We start from the raw sequence: 22900 nt of genomic DNA, 5'->3' as shown, positions 1-22900 counted from the left end.
TCATAATTAATACGTAAATTGGATTTGATGGTTTTTCTGTTTGCACATGCTTATTTATTTCTGAGATGCGTTGGGGCAATTATTTAAGATCAAAACAGATCAAATCCCGCCCCAAAACCAGCATGGTGCTCTTTCATTGGTCAAAGTCAATGCCAATCAAATCCAAACCTCAATAACAATATAGAGGTCGGTTTTGGGAGGAGCGTTCGTGATTTCTGAAATATTGTAAGTAGCTTATTGAGCGTTTATGAGATGAAAAGACATTGGGCACTGTTCGGGAAATGTATTGTGTTTCATTGTAAATGGTTTTGAATATGTCAATTTAACGCCTTAATATTGCCCTTGGTGGCTAGCATTGGTCAACTAGCTAACGTTAGCAAGCTTCTTCAACGTCTGCGAGACTGGAGCTTGCTGCTGATGACAAGAAAGGGCACCCTGGCCTGACACAACAATCCGACTGTCTAGGGACTTCAATTTGAATTTGTTGCAACCATGAAGTTCACGCAATTTTTGCTAAGGAACAGCTCCTTACCCAAACAAGCACTAGTGGATCGGTTTTCCAAGTTCTCACCTTCGCCGCTGTCAATGAAACAATTCATAGACTTTGGTAAGTTTTCATCCCTGTCCTGTCAATAACACGGCTGAACAATAATACTGTCTACGTTTATTCTGAATCCATAGTACAACAAGTACCACTGGTTGCATTTATCAAAGTAGCTAGAATGTTTGTTGTGGTGCATTCACTGCTGTCACTGACCAGTGTACTGTACAGTATGTGCTCCCTGATCACAGATGAACTCTCTGCTGAAGCTTTGATTAACATTCTTCCAGCTCTATTCTTCCTTATCATGTTACTGCTCTAAATAGATGCAGCTGCCTAATCAGACTGGGATTCCCATTGTATTTCCCTTTTACCCTGACACCTGAAATTAAAGAATGACTGCAATACGGTAGTTCAAAATGTACATACTTTGAAATTGTATCAAACCCCTAATGATGGGATGGTTTGGATTAAAGCAAAGAAATAAGATAAATGAATACCCGGTTCATGCTTTACTCTTAGATAGCACTTGACCCATGTTCTTGGGTGAAAACATGACATAATACAGCTGCCAAAACAAACCATTTCAAGGTCTTGACATTGTCTTAAACATTTACACAACAGTACATGTACTGTATGACCTCCTGTCTTGTGATTTCCAGTCAGTATCCTATCCCTGGGACTGAAACGGGGAGGGACTACCTGAACTGGTCCAATGAGAACCAACGCTTGTTTTCCATTGCATAACATTTTGCTACGGTGTACCCCCAATCAGTACAACGCAGATGTGTTGTCATGTGACTACAGGCTCGGCCAATGCCTGTGAGAAGACGTCCTTTGTGTTCCTTCGTCAGGAGCTTCCTGTCCGGCTGGCCAACATCATGAAGGAGATTGACTTCCTCCCTGACAAGCTTCTCAGCACCCCCTCACTACAGTTACTACAGAGCTGGTACTGTAACGTTATAACACCCCTCACTACAGTTACTACAGAGCAGGTACAGTAACGGTATAACACCCCTCACTACAGTTACTACAGAGCAGGTACAGTAACGTTATAACACCCCTCACTACCGTTACTACAGAGCAGGTACAGTAACGTTATAACACCCCTCGCTACAGTTACTACAGAGCAGGTACAGTAACGTTATAACACCCCTCGCTACAGTTACTACAGAGCAGGTACAGTAACGGTATAACACCCCTCGCTACAGTTACTACAGAGCAGGTACAGTAAAGTTATAACACCCCTCACTACAGTTACTACAGAGCAGGTACAGTAACGTTATAACACCCCTCACTACAGTTACTACAGAGCAGGTACAGTAACGTTATAACACCCCTCGCTACAGTTACTACAGAGCAGGTAGAGTAACGTTATAACACCCCTCACTACAGTTACTACAGAGCAGGTACAATAACGTTATAGCACCCCTCACTACAGTTACTACAGAGCAGGTACAGTAACGTTATAACACCCCTCACTACAGTTACTACAGAGCAGGTACAGTAACGGTATAACACCCCTCGCTACAGTTACTACAGAGCAGGTACAGTAAAGTTATAACACCCCTCACTACAGTTACTACAGAGCAGGTACAGTAACGTTATAACACCCCTCACTACAGTTACTACAGAGCAGGTACAGTAACGTTATAACACCCCTCACTACCGTTACTACAGAGCAGGTACAGTAACGTTATAACACCCCTCACTACAGTTACTACAGAGCAGGTACTGTAACGTTATAACACCCCTCACTACAATTACTACAGAGCAGGTACAGTAACGTTATAACACCCCTCACTACATTTACTACAGAGCAGGTACAGTAACGTTATAACACCCCTCGCTACAGTTACTACAGAGCAGGTACAGTAACGTTATAACACCCCTCACTACAGTTACTACAGAGCAGGTACAGTAACGTTATAACACCCCTCGCTACCGTTACTACAGAGCAGGTACAGTAACGTTATAACACCCCTCACTACAGTTACTACAGAGCAGGTACAGTAACGTTATAACACCCCTCGCTACAGTTACTACAGAGCAGGTACAGTAACGTTATAACACCCCTCACTACAGTTACTACAGAGCAGGTACAGTAACGTTATAACACCCCTCACTACCGTTACTACAGAGCAGGTACAGTAACGTTATAACACCCCTCACTACAGTTACTACAGAGCTGGTACAGTAACGGTATAACACCCCTCACTACAGTTACTACAGAGCAGGTACAGTAACGTTATAACACCCCTCACTACAGTTACTACAGAGCTGGTACAATAACGTTATAACACCCCTCACTACAGTTACTACAGAGCAGGTACAGTAACGTTATAACACCCCTCACTACCGTTACTACAGAGCAGGTACAGTAACGTTATAACACCCCTCGCTACAGTTACTACAGAGCAGGTACAGTAACGTTATAACACCCCTCACTACAGTTACTACAGAGCAGGTACAGTAATGTTATAACACCCCTCACTACAGTTACTACAGAGCAGGTACAGTAACGTTATAACACCCCTCACTACATTTACTACAGAGCAGGTACAGTAACGTTATAACACCCCTCACTACAGTTACTACAGAGCAGGTACAGTAACGTTATAACACCCCTCGCTACCGTTACTACAGAGCAGGTACAGTAACGTTATAACACCCCTCACTACAGTTACTACAGAGCAGGTACAGTAACGTTATAACACCCCTCGCTACAGTTACTACAGAGCAGGTACAGTAACGTTATAACACCCCTCGCTACAGTTACTACAGAGCAGGTACAGTAACGTTATAACACCCCTCGCTACAGTTACTACAGAGCAGGTACAGTAACGTTATAACACCCCTCACTACAGTTACTACAGAGCAGGTACAGTAACGTTATAACACCCCTCACTACATTTACTACAGAGCAGGTACAGTAACGTTATAACACCCCTCACTACAGTTACTACAGAGCAGGTACAGTAACGTTATAACACCCCTCACTACAGTTACTACAGAGCTGGTACAATAACGTTATAGCACCCCTCACTACAGTTACTACAGAGCAGGTACAGTAATGTTATAACACCCCTCACTACCGTTACTACAGAGCAGGTACAGTAACGGTATAACACCCCTCGCTACAGTTACTACAGAGCAGGTACAGTAAAGTTATAACACCCCTCACTACAGTTACTACAGAGCAGGTACAGTAATGTTATAACACCCCTCACTACAGTTACTACAGAGCAGGTACAGTAACGTTATAACACCCCTCACTACCGTTACTACAGAGCAGGTACAGTAACGTTATAACACCCCTCGCTACAGTTACTACAGAGCAGGTACAGTAATGTTATAACACCCCTCGCTACAGTTACTACAGAGCTGGTACAGTAATGGTATAACACCCCTCGCTACAGTTACTACAGAGCAGGTACAGTAACGTTATAACACCCCTCGCTACAGTTACTACAGAGCAAGTACAGTAACGTTATAACACCCCTCACTACAGTTACTACAGAGCAGGTACTGTAACGTTATAACACCCCTCACTACAGTTACTACAGAGCAGGTACAGTAACGTTATAACACCCCTCACTACAGTTACTACAGAGCAGGTACAGTAATGTTATAACACCCCTCACTACAGTTACTACAGAGCAGGTACAGTAATGTTATAACACCCCTCACTACCGTTACTACAGAGCAGGTACAGTAACGTTATAACACCCCTCGCTACAGTTACTACAGAGCAGGTACAATAACATTATAGCACCCCTCACTACAGTTACTACAGAGCAGGTACAGTAATGTTATAACATCCCTCACTACCGTTACTACAGAGCAGGTACAGTAACGTTATAACACCCCTCGCTACAGTTACTACAGAGCAGGTACAGTAACGTTATAACACCCCTCACTACAGTTACTACAGAGCTGGTACAATAACGTTATAGCACCCCTCACTACAGTTACTACAGAGCAGGTACAGTAATGTTATAACACCCCTCACTACCGTTACTACAGAGCAGGTACAGTAACGTTATAACACCCCTCACTACAGTTACTACAGAGCAGGTACAGTAACGTTATAACACCCCTCACTACAGTTACTACAGAGCTGGTACAATAACGTTATAACACCCCTCACTACCGTTACTACAGAGCAGGTACAGTAACGTTATAACACCCCTCACTACAGTTACTACAGAGCTGGTACAGTAACGGTATAACACCCCTCACTACAGTTACTACAGAGCAGGTACAGTAACGTTATAACACCCCTCACTACAGTTACTACAGAGCTGGTACAATAACGTTATAACACCCCACACTACAGTTACTACAGAGCAGGTACAGTAACGTTATAACACCCCTCACTACCGTTACTACAGAGCAGGTACAGTAACGTTATAATACCCCTCGCTACAGTTACTACAGAGCAGGTACAGTAACGTTATAACACCCCTCACTACAGTTACTACAGAGCAGGTACAGTAATGTTATAACACCCCTCACTACAGTTACTACAGAGCAGGTACAGTAACGTTATAACACCCCTCACTACATTTACTACAGAGCAGGTACAGTAACGTTATAACACCCCTCACTACAGTTACTACAGAGCAGGTACAGTAACGTTATAACACCCCTCGCTACCGTTACTACAGAGCAGGTACAGTAACGTTATAACACCCCTCACTACAGTTACTACAGAGCAGGTACAGTAACGTTATAACACCCCTCGCTACAGTTACTACAGAGCAGGTACAGTAACGTTATAACACCCCTCACTACAGTTACTACAGAGCTGGTACAATAACGTTATAACACCCCACACTACAGTTACTACAGAGCAGGTACAGTAACGTTATAACACCCCTCACTACCGTTACTACAGAGCAGGTACAGTAACGTTATAATACCCCTCGCTACAGTTACTACAGAGCAGGTACAGTAACGTTATAACACCCCTCACTACAGTTACTACAGAGCAGGTACAGTAATGTTATAACACCCCTCACTACAGTTACTACAGAGCAGGTACAGTAACGTTATAACACCCCTCACTACAGTTACTACAGAGCAGGTACAGTAACGTTATAACACCCCTCACTACAGTTACTACAGAGCTGGTACAATAACGTTATAGCACCCCTCACTACAGTTACTACAGAGCAGGTACAGTAATGTTATAACACCCCTCACTACCGTTACTACAGAGCAGGTACAGTAACGGTATAACACCCCTCGCTACAGTTACTACAGAGCAGGTACAGTAAAGTTATAACACCCCTCACTACAGTTACTACAGAGCAGGTACAGTAACGTTATAACACCCCTCACTACCGTTACTACAGAGCAGGTACAGTAACGTTATAACACCCCTCGCTACAGTTACTACAGAGCAGGTACAGTAATGTTATAACACCCCTCGCTACAGTTACTACAGAGCTGGTACAGTAATGGTATAACACCCCTCGCTACAGTTACTACAGAGCAGGTACAGTAACGTTATAACACCCCTCGCTACAGTTACTACAGAGCAAGTACAGTAACGTTATAACACCCCTCACTACAGTTACTACAGAGCAGGTACTGTAACGTTATAACACCCCTCACTACAGTTACTACAGAGCAGGTACAGTAACGTTATAACACCCCTCACTACAGTTACTACAGAGCAGGTACTGTAACGTTATAACACCCCTCACTACCGTTACTACAGAGCAGGTACAGTAACGTTATAACACCCCTCACTACAGTTACTACAGAGCTGGTACAGTAACGTTATAACACCCCTCACTACAGTTACTACAGAGCTGGTACAATAACGTTATAACACCCCTCACTACAGTTACTATAGAGCAGGTACAGTAACGTTATAACACCCCTCACTACCGTTACTACAGAGCAGGTACAGTAACGTTATAACACCCCTCGCTACAGTTACTACAGAGCAGGTACAGTAACGTTATAACACCTCTCACTACAGTTACTACAGAGCAGGTACAGTAATGTTATAACACCCCTCACTACAGTTACTACAGAGCAGGTACAGTAACGTTATAACACCCCTCACTACATTTACTACAGAGCAGGTACAGTAACGTTATAACACCCCTCACTACAGTTACTACAGAGCAGGTACAGTAATGTTATAACACCCCTCACTACAGTTACTACAGAGCAGGTACATTAGCTATTATATTCTACAAGTGTCTGGAACTCTATTGGAGGGATGGGACACCATTTTTCCAAGATAAATCTCATCATTTGGTGTTTTGTTGATGGTGCTGGAAAACGCTGTCTCAGGCGCCACTCCAGAATTTTCCATAAGTGTTCAATTGGGTTGAGATCTGGTGACTGAGACGGCCATGGCATATGGTTTACATCATTTTCATGCTCATCAAACTATTCAGTGCCCTATGGCCTGCCCAGCATTTTTATACATGACCCTAAGCATGATGGGATGTTAATTGCTTTATTAATTCAGGAACCACCCCTGTGTGGAAGCACCTGCTTTCAATATGCTTTGTGTCCCTCATGTCCATTATCTGTAGATCTGGGACCAGTCTAGGTTACCTTGGAGGTGAGCTGCAGGCTAGAGATTAAGATGGTGTTGATGTTCACTGTTTGTTGTGCCAGAGGAAATGGGTCGCTCTGTTGAAGTATTCTCCAGCTAGCTAGACTCCTTTCACCTCACATTTGTTGATATTGATTATTGAACTTGATCATTGCTCTCTGCCAGTGCTTGAATTGGACTTAAATAGGTGCCAGTACTCATTTTGGATGACGGTTCAGTTTTAATTTAGGTGCAGGAACTCCACAATACTTTTGAGCTAATATTCTTTAAGTGGGGCAGGAACTCAAGCTGTAGAACATTTGAGGTTCCGGTGAGCTCCTTCCCAATTCAAGCACTGCTCTCTGCGCTAGTCTGAAATATATATATAAATGCCTTATCTTGAACAACCATATACTGTAGGTGATATTGCCTATTCCAACAGACTCTGTAGGATGTTATTATCCTGCCGGCCATACCAGCATGTAGACTATCTTACTGAACTACTCTGGCCCAGTGAGAGGTATGAGTGTATAGCCTGCAGCATACACGGCAGGGTGCCAGCTGTCTGTCTCGTATCTCTGTCTGTCAGGTAGGCTGTACATGTGTACAGACAGACAATGTGGCCTGGAACATTGTCATGTATCATCACAGTGGAACAGGGGGCGTGTGAGACCGGGTTATCAGAAGTGTAGCCGCCATGAAAAATGGCATGCTCTGCCCTCCTTTTTCTATAGTCCATGAACATCTCCTTTGTCTTGCTCACATTGAGGGAGAGGTTGTTGTCCTGGCCTTACACTGCCAGGTCTCTGACCTCCTCCCTATAGGCTGTCTCAATGTTGTTGGTGATCAGGCCTACCACTGTTGTGTCGTCAGCAAACTTAATGATGGTGTTGGAGTCGTACTTGGCCACGCAGTCATGGGTGAACAGGGAGTACAGAAGGGGACTAAGCACGAACCCCTGAGGGGACCCCGTGTTGAGGATCAGCGTGGCAGATGTGTTGTTGCCTACCCTTACCACCTGGGGGGGGCGGCCCGTCGGGAAGTCCAAGATCCAGTTGCAGAGGGAGGTATTTTGTCCCAGGGTCCCAAGCTTAGTGATGAGCTTTGAGGGCACTATGGTGTTGAACTCTGAGCTGTAGTCAATGAACAGCATTCTCACTTAGGTGTTCCTTTTGTCCAGGTGGGAAAGGGCTTGTGGAGTGCCATAGAGATTGCGTCATCTGTGGATAAGTTGGGGCGGTATGCAAATTGGAGTGGGTCTAGGTTTTCTGGGATGATGGACAATGTGCATCAAGTCTGTATTAGTGAGTGAGTGAGTGAGTGACAGTCAGAGGGATTTGTCATTTGGAAAAATCGTTACTTGCAATTATGTTCTCTTATTGAAACAACATACTTTCCCAAAATAAATGGTGCTTAGTGCTAGTGATATCTATGATATTTTACTTCACCACTTTCGAGAATTGAATTTGTCTATTTCCTAGATGGGTAAAACCATCAGCTAGCTACTATGTAATGGCATGTCAAGTACAGCAAAGTTGAACCTCTGAAATAGGGCAATAACTTATTGTTAGTCCCAAATGGCACCCTATTCCCTACATAGTGCACTACTTTTGACCAGGACCCACATGGCTCTTGTCAAAAGTAGTGCACTATATAGGGAATAGGCCTAGTCTGCGCTTCCCAAATGACACCCTATCTCCAGTAGGAGATAGTAGCCCTAGTTATTATAGCATGTATAAACACACCCTGTGGTTTCCATGGTCACCACAAGAGAGTCAGAGGCCGTTCCCAAATAGAATTCTGAGATTTCCAACAGTGGAACTCCAGGAGTCAACGAGGAACTCCAGGAGTCAACGGGGAACTCCAGGAGTCAACGGGGAACTCCAGGAGTCAACGGGGAACTCCAGGAGTCAACGGGGAACTCCAGGAGTCAACGGGGAACTCCAGGAGTCAACGAGGAACTCCAGGAGTCAACGAGGAACGGAACAGTCCAAAGTGATTAGCTGAATGAAAGAAGTGATCTTTGCCCTGGTTTTTGGCTTCTATTGGCCACATTCTCAGGGCAGAATTCAATGAAGACCTTTATTTTGGCCCCACTTTGAAGGAAACTTGAAGCATTAATATAACCTTTATTATGCTTCTAGATACTTCAGAAATCATTCATTCATAAGAAAATGTCTTGCTACACTTCCAAGCACATTTCTTATAAATGCTTAATGAATGCTCTATCAAATCAAATGTATTTATAAAGCCCTTTTTACATCAGATGTCACAAAGTGCTTATACAGAAACCCATCCTTAAACCCCAAACAGCAAGCAATGCAGATGTAGAAGCACGGTGGCTAGGAAAAACTCCATAGAAAGGCAGGAACTTAGGAAGAAACCTAGAGAGGAACCAGGCTCTGAGGGGTGGCTAGTCCTCTTCTGGATGTGCCGGGTGCAGATTATAAGAGTACATGGCCATTAAGGCCAGATTGTTCTTCAAGATGTACAAACGTTCATAGATGACCAGTAGGGTCAAATAATATTCACTGGTTGTAGAGGGTGCAACAGGTCAGCACCTCAGGAGTAAATGTCAGTTGGCTTTTCATAGCCAAGAGGTCATGACAGCAGGTGCGGTAGAGAGAGAGAGTCGAAAACAGCAGGTCTGGGACAAGGTAGTACGTCCGGTGAACAGGTCAGGGTTCCCTAGTCGCAGGCAGAAGAGTTGAAACTGGAGCAGCAGCATGACCAGGTGGACTGGGGACAGCCAGGAGTCATCAGGCCAGGTAGTCCTGAGGCATGGTCCTGGGGCTCAGGTCCTCCGGGAGGGAAGGAAGAGGGAGATAGAGGGAGCATACGTAAATTCACACAGGACACCAGGTAGGAAAGGAGATTTACCCCAGATATAACAGACTGACCCTAGCCCCCCAGCACATAGACTATTGCAACATAGATACTGGAGGCTGCTTTAAGAATACACTGTATGAATGCCCTATAAAGCCTGATGTATTATTGTTTCCCTGTGTAAACTAACCAGTCTTCTGTGTTGTATTCCTACAGGTATGCAACAAGTCTGATGGAGCTAGTGGGCTTCCTGGAGAAAGAGCCCGATGATAAAAAGATCCTGAAGAAGTAAGTCAATTACACAAAGTCACATCCAGCAGATAGGTAGTAGCCTTGTCTTGCTACTGTTCAGCACATCTCATTAGATAACTTGAGTCATAGTTAATTCAGGAAAGGAAAGATAGTCTTTCTCTAAGCTCAGCCCATTAATAGCTACTTCCTTTAACTGAATAATAAATCTTAATCTGGAATGGAATGTGATCTGATGGATAACACTTCAACCATAACTCTGGCTCTACTGCATACAGAATAGAATGATTTACAGGCTTTTGCAAAAGATGGTTTTGAGTTGGTAGCAACCTTGCAGGTGTTAGTGAATGACTGGATGAACGGATGGCTGGATGATGAATGAATGAAGTTTGACATCTGTCCACCCAGCTACGTACCTTAGGTTCCTTTCAGGGTAGCGTGTTGGAATGTGCCGAGTTGTGAACCTAAGACCCAGCCTTAAAACCCCCTTTCCTGTCCTGTCTCCCCCCAGGTTCACTGAGACGCTGGTGAACATCAGGAACCGCCACAACAACGTGGTTCCCACCATGGCACAGGGAGTGGTGGAGTACAAGGATGCCTTTGGCTCCGACCCTGTGACCAATCAGAACGTCCAGTACTTCTTGGATCGCTTCTACATGAGCCGCATCTCCACACGCATGATCATGAACCAGCACTGTCAGTATACAATACTAAATATACACTGAGGGTACAAAGCATTAGGAACACCTTCCTAATATTGAGTTGCACCCCCACCCCCCCTTTTGCCCTCAACGGCCTCAATTAGTTGGGGTATGGACTCTACAACGTGTCGAAAGCCTTCCACAGGGATGCTGACTCCAATATGTCAAGTTGGCTGGATGTCCTTTGGGTGGTGGATTATCTTGATACACACAGGAAACTGTTGAGTGTGAAAAACCCAGCAGTGTTGATGTTCTTGACAAACTCAAACCGGTGCGCCAGGCATACCCCATTCAAAGGCATCTTTTGTTTTGCCCATTCATCCTCTGAATGGCACACATACGCAATCCATGTCTCAATTGTCTCAAGGCTTAAGAGTCCTCCTTTAACCTGTCTCCTCCCCTTCATCTATACTGATCAAAGTGGATTTAACAAGTGACATCAATAAGGGATCATAGCTTTCACCTGATCAGTCTTAGTCATGGAAAGAGCAGGTGTAATGTTTTGTACACTCAGTGTATACCATACTACTATAATAATATATTAATATACAGTGCATTCATAAAGTATTCAGACCCCTTGACTTTTTCCACATTTTGTTACGTTACAGCCTTATTCTAAAATGGGTTCAATTGTTTTTTCCCATCGTAAATATACACACAATACCCCATAATGCCAAAGCAAAAACAGGTTTTTAGAAATGTATGCAAATGTAAAAAATGTTTTTTTTAAATGTAATAATGAAATATCACATTTACTTAAGTATTCAGACCCTTTACTCAGCGATTACAGCCTCGAGTCTTCTTGGCACGCCTGTATTTGGTTGGATGGGGACCGTCACTGCACAGCTATTTTCAGGTCTCTCCAGAGATGTTCAATCGGGTTCAAGTCCGGGCTCTGGCTGGGCCACTCAAGGACATTAAGAGACTTGTCCCGAAGCCACTCCTGCGTTGACTTGGCTGTGTGCTTAGGGTTGTTGTCTTGGGTCCTGAGCGCTCTGGAGCAGGTTTTCATCAAGTATCTCTCTCTACTTTGCTCTGTTAATCTTTTCCTCGATCTTGACTAGTCTCCCAGTCCCTGCTGCTGAAAAACATCCCCACAGCATGATGATGCCACCACCATGCCTCACCGTAGGTATGGTGCCAGGTTTCCTCCAGATGTGACGCTTGGCATTCAGGCCAAAGAGTTCAATCTTAGTTTCTTCAGACCAGAGAATCTTGTTTCTCACGGTCTGAGAGTCCTTTCGGTGCCTTTTGGCAAACTCCAAGCGGGCTGTCGTGCCTTTCAGTGAGGAGTGGATTCCGTCTGGCCACTCTACCTTAAAGACCTGATTGGTAGTGTGCTGCAGAGATGGTTGTCCTTCTGGAAGGTTCTCCCATCTCCACAGAAGAAGTCTGGAGCTCTGTCAGAGTGACCATCGGGTTCTTGGTCACCTCCCTGAACAAGGCCCTTCTCCCCTGATTGCTCAGTTTGACCTGACGGCTAGCTCTAGGAAGAGTCTTGGTGGTTTCAAACTTCTTCCATTTAAGAATGATAGAGGCCACTGTGTTCTTGGGGACCTTAATGCTGTAGACAATTTTTGGTACCCTTCCCCAGATCTGTGCCTCGGCACAATCCTGTTTCGGAGCGAACAATTACTTCGACCTCAACTGTTGGTGTCTGTCTTTCCAAATCATGTCAAATCAATTGAATTTAGCACAGGTGGACTCCAATCAGGTTGTAGAAACATCTCAAGGATGATCAATGGAAACAGGATGCACCAGAGCTCAATTTCGAGTCTCATAGCAAAGGGTCTCAATACTTATTGTAATGTGGTAATGTTGAACCCAAGAACAGAGAATGAACCAGACCAGGAAACGGTGACCTGGGAAAACGTAAAGACTTTACTTGGAAAAAATAAACAGAACAATACAGGAAACTCAAAAACCAAAACAATAAACACTAGTACTCAAACTACACGGGGGAGACATACAAGAAACTAAATCCATGAGCTAACAAAAGGGAACAGAAAACACACCTCTCTTAAAGGGGAAGCAATAATGAAACAAAAAGAAACACCTGGGTAACAAACAAAGTCTCTAGGGGCGTCTCTGCCGCCCTCTGGTGCCCGGAGGAACCATGACACGTATGCAATGCATTTGTTTTCGCTTTGTCATTATGGGGTATTTATTTAGATTTATTATTTTTTTCTTTAAGCAATTTTAGACTAAGTCTGTAACCTAACAAAATGTGGAAAATGTCAAGGGGTCTGAATACTTTCCGAATGCACTGTATACCATACTCAAAAGTACCATTGTGACGTGTTTTTGAATCGGCATCCAGGTGTGGTTATTACCACATGAGTTTCATGTACCTCTTCAGCTCTCATCTTTGATGGAAGCGCCAACCCCGCCCATCCCAAGCACATTGGCACCATCGACCCTGACTGCGATGTGACGGAGGTGGTAAAAGGTGCTGTCCCTCATCAGCTACAACATGCCACACAAACACACACTATACTTAGTCCCTAGATAACAAGCTTGATTTACACAAGTAATCTCATCAACTTTCTCACTGCTACAGTAGGTGGTTGTGAACATGTCTGAACATGTCATCCTAGAAGTCGTTTGAGCTGACATCAAAATAACATAATTCACGATTCGTGTAGGCCGGCTCTGGCCCAACCCATCAGTTTCTGTGACCAATCAGAACGGTTTGAAGTTGAAGTTGCAGAGGAGGGAGGCAAATCCAGACTCGTCTTGGAGAGGAAAACGTTAGTGGGCGTGGCGTTGGGCCAGAGCGATGTGGATTGGTAGCCAGGCAACCTTTTCACCTTGATCTGCACAGAATATAAATTGTCATGTAATTTTAAACACAGTAGAAGATGTGTGTAAACGTAATAATTTTTAAATGGATACAGAGACAGACGATTCTCCACCTATCCCTGTGGCTACATGTAATTTTGTCTAGTTTATTATTCTGCTTTTGTAACGGTTATTACATTTAGTTGTTATGGTAACTAGATTGAATGTCAGTGTGCTACAGTCCTAGTCTTGTTTCGTCTGTCTGTTCCCAGATGCCTTTGATAGCTCCAAGATGCTCTGTGAACAGTACTACCTGACCTCGCCAGAGATTGACATCACACAAGTCAACGGTAAATCGCATTCTATACAGGGTTACAGACCTTGGTTCAGGTAGTATTTGTTTCCCTTCAAATACTTTAGCTGCTCTTGATTGAGCTGTAGTAGCTGCGCTTGGTTGAGCTTGCCTGGCTCAATTGATCCAATAGAATAGTCCCAGAAGTGCAAACCAGCCCAGCTGGCACTGCTGATGGGCTCAATCGAATGCACAAAGTATTTGAAAGATTTCAAATACTATTTGGAGTCAGGTCTGTTTGATACAACATTATGCAGTCACATGTCGTATTGTGCCAATCGAAAGGAGAATGGCCAGAGTAGCTTGAAGCTGTTTCTAGTTCTCCTATTTCCAAAATAGTAAAATTTGGAAAGCAAGTGGGTGTTGGTAGCCTAGCAGTTAAGAGCGTTAGGCCAGTAACCTTAAGGTCGCTGGTCTGAATCCCCAAGCCGACTAGGTGAACAATCTGTTGATGTGCCCTTGAGCAAGGCGCTTAACCCTAATTGCTCCTGTAAGTTGCTCTGGATAAGAGAGTCTGCTAAATGACCAACATTTAAATGTAAGGTTAGGTTTACAGAAACAATCTGCAAGGTCATATTTGCATTGTGAGTCATTTGAGGTTTGGCTAGATTTCAGTTAAGTTTATTTATCTGCGAGTGGGTTGGATATTCTTGATCTCGCATTCAATTTCTCTTTGTCTACTCAATTTGGGGCGCAATTTGCTAAATGTGTGTGTGTTTGTTTGCACAGGCTAGACTGTGTACGTGTTGTTCAGAGATATTTAGTGGTGTTCAGAGATTGTGTTTTCTGTATCTGAGGCACACAGACTTTGAACCACAGGCAGCCATGTCTACAGAGAACCATTCATTCATACATGTCAGTTACATAGAAGTCAATAAGTATTGAATGTATACCTGTGTATCGCCCCTGTGTAGGTTATATGTGTCGTATGAACAGGATAATAGCCAATAGCACCACTTCAAAAGTCTAACCATGACAAATAATCATCTTTGCCTAAACTAGATCAAATCCAGATGTCATTTGGTGCCCAAATATTCAAAACATGCCAGCCATAAAATAGCATCACCTACATCTAATACATTACATTGGGGTGTTGGACAGTCACTTTAGAATTAATGATTCATCATAGTTTGCCTTTGGTCAATGTGCACCAAATCAATCCCCATCAATCCCCACCAGTTTCTGTCACCAGTCAGCAGCAACAAGACCCTTGCTACATGCTCAGTCTTGTCGCCGGGCAGATTTCTCTCTCAGGGAAGCGTCCAAGTCCAACTCTCAATAATAAACCTCAGTTCACCCAAATTCAGCTATTTAATAGTCACCATGTTAAATGAGCCATAAAAAGGGAAAACGGGGTCTGTTCATGGGTTTGGTTGGTAGTAGCCTCATCCCCAGGGCCCAATTTTTCAAGTCATCCGTCTGGATTTCGCCTATCGAATAGGATTCAATGCATAAAAATAGAATGAATAGAAGGAACGAATTGTTGACTTGAATGGGGACTCCCGTTCTATTCATTCTATTTATATGCATTAAATCCTATCCGATATAGACGATAACTTTTGAAAAACTGGGCCCTGGCTATCAGAAGTGGCTTGTAACAAGATTAGGTTGGCAGAAGAGTCAATTATGAATTTGATAGTGGTTATTGAGTTGAGTTGTGCATGTTTATGCATTTGCAATAAAATGTGAAAGTTGCTTTTGGTTTCTAGTAACTTCTATTCTCAGTTGTGTATGTTCTACATTTTCAATAAGTCTAAGTCATGTTTGGTTTGGAGTCATTTGGAGTAATGCTCAGTGTTCCTCAGCCAAAGGTCCTGACCAGCCTCTTCGTATTGTCTATGTTCCTTCCCATCTCTACCACATGCTGTTTGAGCTCTTCAAGGTACACCAAACATGTACTTACTATGTCACTTTTATTTATATTACCTCAATTTGATTCATATTACTTTGTAATTTTCTCAAGCAATGGTTGTTTTGTTTCCAGAACGCCATGAGAGCAACAGTGGAGACTCATGAAATGGCCCTGCATCTCCCACCGGTCAAAGTCCGAGTCTCACTGGGCAGTGAGGACCTAACAATCAAGGTAAACAAAGGCTCAGAGAGTATTAACCATCCACCATCACAATGAGACATGACACATTACATTCCCAGCATACAAAAGGTAGTGCATGCACATCCAACATCCTTCCACACATGCAGGTTGGAAATAATACCATGGGACATAGAAGCCTAGTGTGTACAGTTGAATGTGTATATTTGTCTATGAATACGTACAGTATTACTATAGATTTCCTCCCATGGTTGTTCTGTAGGTCCTAATGATGATGATATTTGGGGAGACAACAGGAAGATCAGAGGCTGGAACCGAGAGTGGAACAGACCTATAACGTTGTTGTTGTTTCTAGATATCAGATCGAGGAGGCGGAGTTCCCCTGAGGAAGATAGAGCGTTTGTTCAGTTACATGTACTCCACTGCCCCCAGCCCCGTCGATATTGACAACAGCCGCAATGCACCACTGGTAACACCCTGTCCTGGGGCCATTTAAACTATATAGTTGACTAGTGCATTCGGAAAGTATTCAGACCTTGACTTTTTCTGCATTTTGTTACGTTACAGCCTTATTCTAAAATATATTAAATAGTTTTTTCCGTCATCAATCTACACAATACCCACTTAAATATCATCCATCTGATGCATCTGAATGTGGGTCATGTTGGAAGACTCATCATGTGACCAGCTTGTGATAGAGCCCTATCCTCATAACCTAGCTTACTACCCCACTCTGTGGTCCATCAACAGGCATTTTTGTTTTATTTATTTATTTATTTTTTCACCTTTATTTAACCAGTTCTCATTTACAACTGCGACCTGGCCAAGATAAAGCAAAGCAGTGCGACACAAACAACAACACAGAGTTACACATGGAATACACATGGAATAAACAAACACACAGTCATATAACCTAATCTACCACTCCAGACCCTTTACTCAGTACTTTGTTGAAGCACCTTTGGCAGTGATTACAGCCTCGAGTCTTCTTGGGTATGACGCTATAAGCTTGGCACACCTGTATTTGGGGATTTTCTCCCATTCTTCTCTGCAGATCCTCTCAAGCTCTGCCAGGTTGGATGGGGAGCGTCGCTGCACAGCTATTTTCAGGCCTCTCAAGGACATTCAGAGACTTGTCCCGAAACAGATCCTGCATTGTCTTCGCCCCAGTCTGATGTCCTGAGCGCTGTGGAGCAGGTTTTCATCAAGGATCTCTCTGTACTTTGCTCCGTTCATCTTTCTCTTGATCCTAACTAGTATCCCAGTCGCTGTTGCTGAGAAACATCCCCAAAGCATGATGCTGCCACCACCATGCTTCACCGTAGGGATGGTGCCAAATTTCCTCCAGATGTAACACTTGGTATTCAGGCCAAAGAGTTCAATCTTGGTTTCATCAGACCAGAAAATCTTGTTTCTCATGGTCTGAGGTTGCTTTTGGCAAACTCCAAGCGGGCTGTCATGTACCTTTTACTGAGGAGTGGCTTCCTTCCGTATGGCAACTCTACCATAAAGGCCTGATTGGTGGAGTGCTGCAGAGCTGGTTGTCCTTCTGGAAGGTTCTCCCATCTCCACAGAGGAACTCTGGAGCTCTGTCAGAGTGACTATCAGGTTCTTGGTCACCTCCCCGATTGCTCAGTTTGGCCAGGCGGCTAGCTCTAGGAAGAGTCTTGGTGGTTCCAAACTTCTTCCATTTAAGAACGATAGAGGCCACTGTGTTCTTGGGGACCTTCAATGCTGCAGAAATGTTTTGGTACTCTTCCTCAGATCTGTGCCTCGACACAATCCTGTCTCGGAGCTCTAGGGACAATTCCTTCGATCTCATTGCTTCCTTTTTGCTCTGACATGCACTGTCAACTATGGGACCTTATATAGACAGACAGGTGTGTGCCTTTCCAAATCATGTCCAATCAATTGAATTTACCACAGGTGGACTCCAATCAAGTTGTAGAAACATCTCAAGGTTGATCAATGGAAACAGGATGCACCTGAGCTCAATTTCGAGCCTCATAGCAAAGTGTCTGAATACTTATCTAAATAAGGTATTGATGTTTTTTATTTTCTAAAAACCTGTTTTCGCTTTGTCATTATTATTGTGTGTAGATTAATGAGTACATTTATTTATTTAATCCATTTTAGAATAAGGCTGTAACGTAACAAAATGTGGAAGGGAAGGGGTCTGAGTACTTTCCGAATGCACTGTATACAATGTATACTATATAAAGTATACAATTAACCTAAACTACTGGCAGTGTAGTTTAACAGACCGTATAACTTGATTTAAGCCTATGACTTTGGCAGTTTGGCCACATGTTAGAGAGACATTTATTTTTCAATTGCCTGCTGTTTATTTTATCTCAGCTAAAATGTAAACCCCAACCGAGTCTATACTGACTAAAATGTCATCTGTGAGCCAACAGTATTGAACACGGTTGTAAATAATCAGAATTACAAACTGGACTGTTCATTCATTGCCCTGGGTTATAAGTGTAACTGAGTTTTTGTCTACTACTGTACTGTGATTGTTCAGAGTGAGTTTAACTCTTTGTGTCCCTGGCTCTGGTTCTCTGTAGGCTGGTTTTGGCTACGGTCTTCCCATCTCCCGTCTCTATGCCAAGTACTTCCAGGGAGACCTGCAGCTCTACTCCATGGAGGGATATGGGACGTCAGCTGTCATCTACCTGAAGGTAACACTTCTACGCATGGAATTTGTTAGTTCAACAGTCTTAACTTGTTGTCTTGTTCTACATCTAAACAATGATGGTGTTTTTGAAGTATGTAGGTTCATTTTCGATATTGGTTCACGTGCAACAGTATGGCTCACAGAGTTATAATGTAAGCTCAGATTTCCCTCTGTCCTACATACCGTTATGTTAAACATGGTTACCTAGTACCCAATGCTCATGTAATTCCATTACCCACTTAAATAACTTCCATCTGATGCATCTGAATGTGATAGAACCATATCCTCATCATCTAACTTACCACTCCACTCTGTGCTCCATTACCAGTCCTTGTACTAATATAATCTAACCTACCACTCCACTCTGTGCTCCATTACCAGGCCTTGTACTTATATAACCTAACCTACCACTCCACTCTGTGCTCCATTACCAGTCCTTGTACTAATATAATCTAACCTACCACTCCACTCTGTGCTCCATTACCAGTCCTTGTACTAATATAATCTAACCTACCACTCCACTCTGTGCTCCATTACCAGTCCTTGTACTAATATAATCTAACCTACCACTCCACTCTGTGCTCCATTACCAGTCCTTGTACTAATATAATCTAACCTACCACTCCACTCTGTGCTCCATTACCAGGCCTTGTACTTATATAACCTAACCTACCACTCCACTCTGTGCTCCATTACCAGGCCTTGTACTTATATAACCTAACCTACCACTCCACTCTGTGCTCCATTAACAGGCCTTGTCCTCAGAGTCTGTGGAAAGACTTCCTGTTTACAACCAGTCAGCCATAAGGCGTTACCAGACGAGCAATGAGGCAGATGACTGGTGCATGCCCAGCAAGGATCCCAAGAAGCTGGGATGAGAGGACAAGTTAACCAAACAGACAGAGAGAGAGAGAGAGAGCTCAGATAATATGAAGAACGGAGGAGCAGGAGGAAAGAAAGAAGAGGATGACTGAAAGGAGGAATGGAATGATTCATAATCAGAAACTAACAGAAGGTACCCAATTGTACCGTGTGTGTGTGTAATATCTGGATTCTTCGCAATGGAGATTCTCATCCAGCACTTGAAGTGGAAAAACACATTCATGTTGGAGGCGTTTCAATGGCAATACCAGGATCTCTATTCAATACCAGGATCTCTGTTCAATACCAGGATCTCTATTCAAAACCAGGATCTCTATTCAATACCAGGATCTCTATTCAATACCAGGATCTCTATTCAATACCAGGATCTCTATTCAATACCAGGATCTCTATTCAATACCAGGATCTCTATTCAAAACCAGGATCTCTATTCAATACCAGGATCTCTATTCAAAACCAGGATCTCTATTCAATACCAGGATCTCTATTCAATACCAGGATCTCTATTCAAAACCAGGATCTCTATTCAATACCAGGATCTCTATTCAATACCAGGATCTCTATTCAATACCAGGTTCTCTATTCAATACCAGGATCTCTATTCAATACCAGGATCTCTATTCAATACCAGGATCTCTATTCAATACCAGGTTCTCTATTCAATACCAGGATCTCTATTCAATACCAGGATCTCTATTCAATACCAGGATCTCTATTCAATACCAGGATCTCTATTCAATACCAGGATCTCTATTCAATACCAGGATCTCTATTCAAAACCAGGATCTCTATTCAATACCAGGATCTCTATTCAATACCAGGATCTCTATTCAATACCAGGATCTCTATTCAATACCAGGATCTCTATTCAATAAGTGACTTTGTGAATGTTACAGTCAGAAACAGGACCATAAACTACTCACAATCACATCTCACCTTTTGGTTTCATTTAGCCACACGTTTCAGGTGTTCATTTCACTCACTTATTTTAACATTATGACACCGAAGCAGTGTAAAAAACTAGCATTTTGCTTAAAAGGTGCATTTTAGTTTGTAACTGATCATTTAATTTATTAAACGCCTGAATTTGGTTATACAGTGAAATAATCCGCACTATCACAGTAGTACTGTCTGTGATACTACGTTTTAGATTGTGTATCTAGTTTTCTCTAAACTCTTCACTCACAGCTACAGTATGCAGCTAGGACACTGAGCTCCATGGACGCAGATAGATATAGTGTGTCAGTCAGAAACATGTCAAGGCCATGCTGTCAGTCGATGGGTTTTCTCTGGTTACCCTTCTACTACAGGATGTTCTATGGGTACATAGTGGTCAACAAATGTTATTTTCAGCATACTATGTAGACTCCATATAGTTTCAACTCTGAGCATTTCAACTTTTTGTTTTTTACTGCTTACAAATATTTGTCAATCTCGGAAGTTTAAACAGACGTTTATCTCCAATGTTTTTTGGGACCTAAAGGGAATTTAGTAGAATCAACTGTAAATCTTGGTGACTCATTTTTTTTGTTCCACCCTCACTTGTTGAATAAGACGAGCTCAAACAAAGGTCATTCATTCAAGGTTTCCTATGAAGACAGAAAATAGATATTGAAGACATTGAGGTATCTAGTACATTTACTCTAAACAAAGTCCAACTGAGTTTAAGTATAAGTTATGTGAATATTGAGATACATTTTCTATCATACTGTTATGATAATTTTAAATGACTAAAACGATTGCATTTTAGAGGCCGGCTAGGTCTTTTATACATGAAGTATTTATTGAATAACGTTGTGTGCCAGAGAGCAAAAAATGGGAGTATTATCACATTTCTGTGATTAGGGACACGGTAAGACTGCGTTGAATCAAATGTTTGACTGGTGCCCAGTGTGAGTATTCTCTGATGTGTCAACTGGGGCAGTCATTACAAAATGAATTTATTTCATTTCCTGGTATACACTAAATAGTCACTATTATTACACTCCTTAGCAATAAGAAATCACATAAAAGACTATGTACACTTACTAACATTTAATCCAATAACAGCTAAGTATTTGTAACTAGTCAATATTTGTATGTGCATTGAAACAAAACAAAAATTGTTTGAGACTAACACTGAAGTGCCAACTTTTATTTCTCTCTTTCTGGTTTTTAACATGTATGGTTTTAAATCACACGATCTCAGGATGTTGAAGGCATTTCATATTTTTCAAAGTATCATCGTAAGTGCTGTGACGTCATATTAAACCGACCTGGGAGGAGCTATCTATCAATGGAAGTTGCTGATTGGACCTCACACTGTGGGCAGAGTCCTAATTTGAGATTATTGCACATCATTTATTATTGTTGCCGTTAATAGATGATTTACCAATATACATTATTTGGGTTATGGGCAGCCATCTAATGTCAGGATTTCAGTCTAATTGAATTCTAACTGAATAACAATAGTGGTTATCTGCTTATTTTAAGCATCTTTAGGTTGTTCAATAAAATGCAGCTCTTTATGTAGTTCTCACTCTGCCGTTTGCCCCTCTGCCAGTGCCAAACAAAAACAGTGTCTTCAGAAAGTAATCATAACCCTTGACGTATTCCACATTTTGTTGTGTTACAGCCTGAATTCAAAATGGATTAAATAAATAAAACATCTCCCATCTACACACAATACCCCATGATAACAGTGAAAACATGTTTGTAGAAAGTTTAGCAAATGTATTTAAAATGAAATACAGAAAAATCTAATTTACATGGGTATTCACACCCCTGTTTCAATACATTGTAGAAGCACATTTGGCGGCGATTTCAGCTTTGAGTCGTCTTGGGTATGTCTGTAAAGATTTTCAATAGGATTCAAGTCTGGGCTTTGGCTGGCCCACTCACGGACTTTCACATACTTGTTCTGAAGCTGTTGCATCGTTGCTTTGGCTGTATGCTTGGGGTCATTGTCCTGTTGGTACATAAATCTTCGCCCCAGTCTGTTATTTGCACTCTGAAGCAGGTTCTCAGTGATTTGCCTGTATTTGGCTCCATTCATTGTTCCCTGTATATTCCTAAGTCTCCCAGTCCCTGCCACTGAAAAGCATCCCCCATAGCATGATGCTGCCACCACCATGCTTCACAATAGGGATGGGTTTCTTTTACACATAGCACTTTGCATTCAGGCCAAATAATAAATGTGTCTCATCAGACCACATCATCCTTCAGCCTTATGATCTGTCTTTCACGTGCTGTCAAATGCCTTTTTCTCAGGAGTGGCTTCCGTCTGGCCACTCT

At 42.6% G+C, this 22900-nt stretch overlaps 1 protein-coding gene across 1 annotated transcript; it reads left to right on the top strand.

The window, feature by feature from the left end:
• The first annotated feature begins 205 nt into the window (after nucleotides 1-205).
• LOC120027470 (pyruvate dehydrogenase (acetyl-transferring) kinase isozyme 2, mitochondrial-like) lies at nucleotides 206-22228 on the top strand. Its single transcript, XM_038972415.1, has 11 exons — nucleotides 206-607; nucleotides 1349-1490; nucleotides 10149-10220; nucleotides 10693-10877; nucleotides 13242-13331; nucleotides 13936-14013; nucleotides 15821-15897; nucleotides 16000-16098; nucleotides 16421-16534; nucleotides 18636-18749; nucleotides 19498-22228. Exons 1-11 carry the CDS (start codon nucleotides 493-495, stop codon nucleotides 19621-19623), a joined length of 1212 nt encoding a protein of 403 aa, XP_038828343.1. The 5' UTR covers nucleotides 206-492; the 3' UTR covers nucleotides 19624-22228.
• Nucleotides 22229-22900: the final 672 nt, after the last annotated feature.

The sequence above is a fragment of the Salvelinus namaycush genome, chromosome 32 (genome assembly GCF_016432855.1).
Source record: "Salvelinus namaycush isolate Seneca chromosome 32, SaNama_1.0, whole genome shotgun sequence".
Classification (NCBI taxonomy): Eukaryota; Metazoa; Chordata; class Actinopteri; order Salmoniformes; family Salmonidae; genus Salvelinus; species Salvelinus namaycush.
The sequence above is the reverse complement of the archived record's forward strand: the minus strand, read 5'-3'. Positions and strand labels throughout refer to the sequence as shown.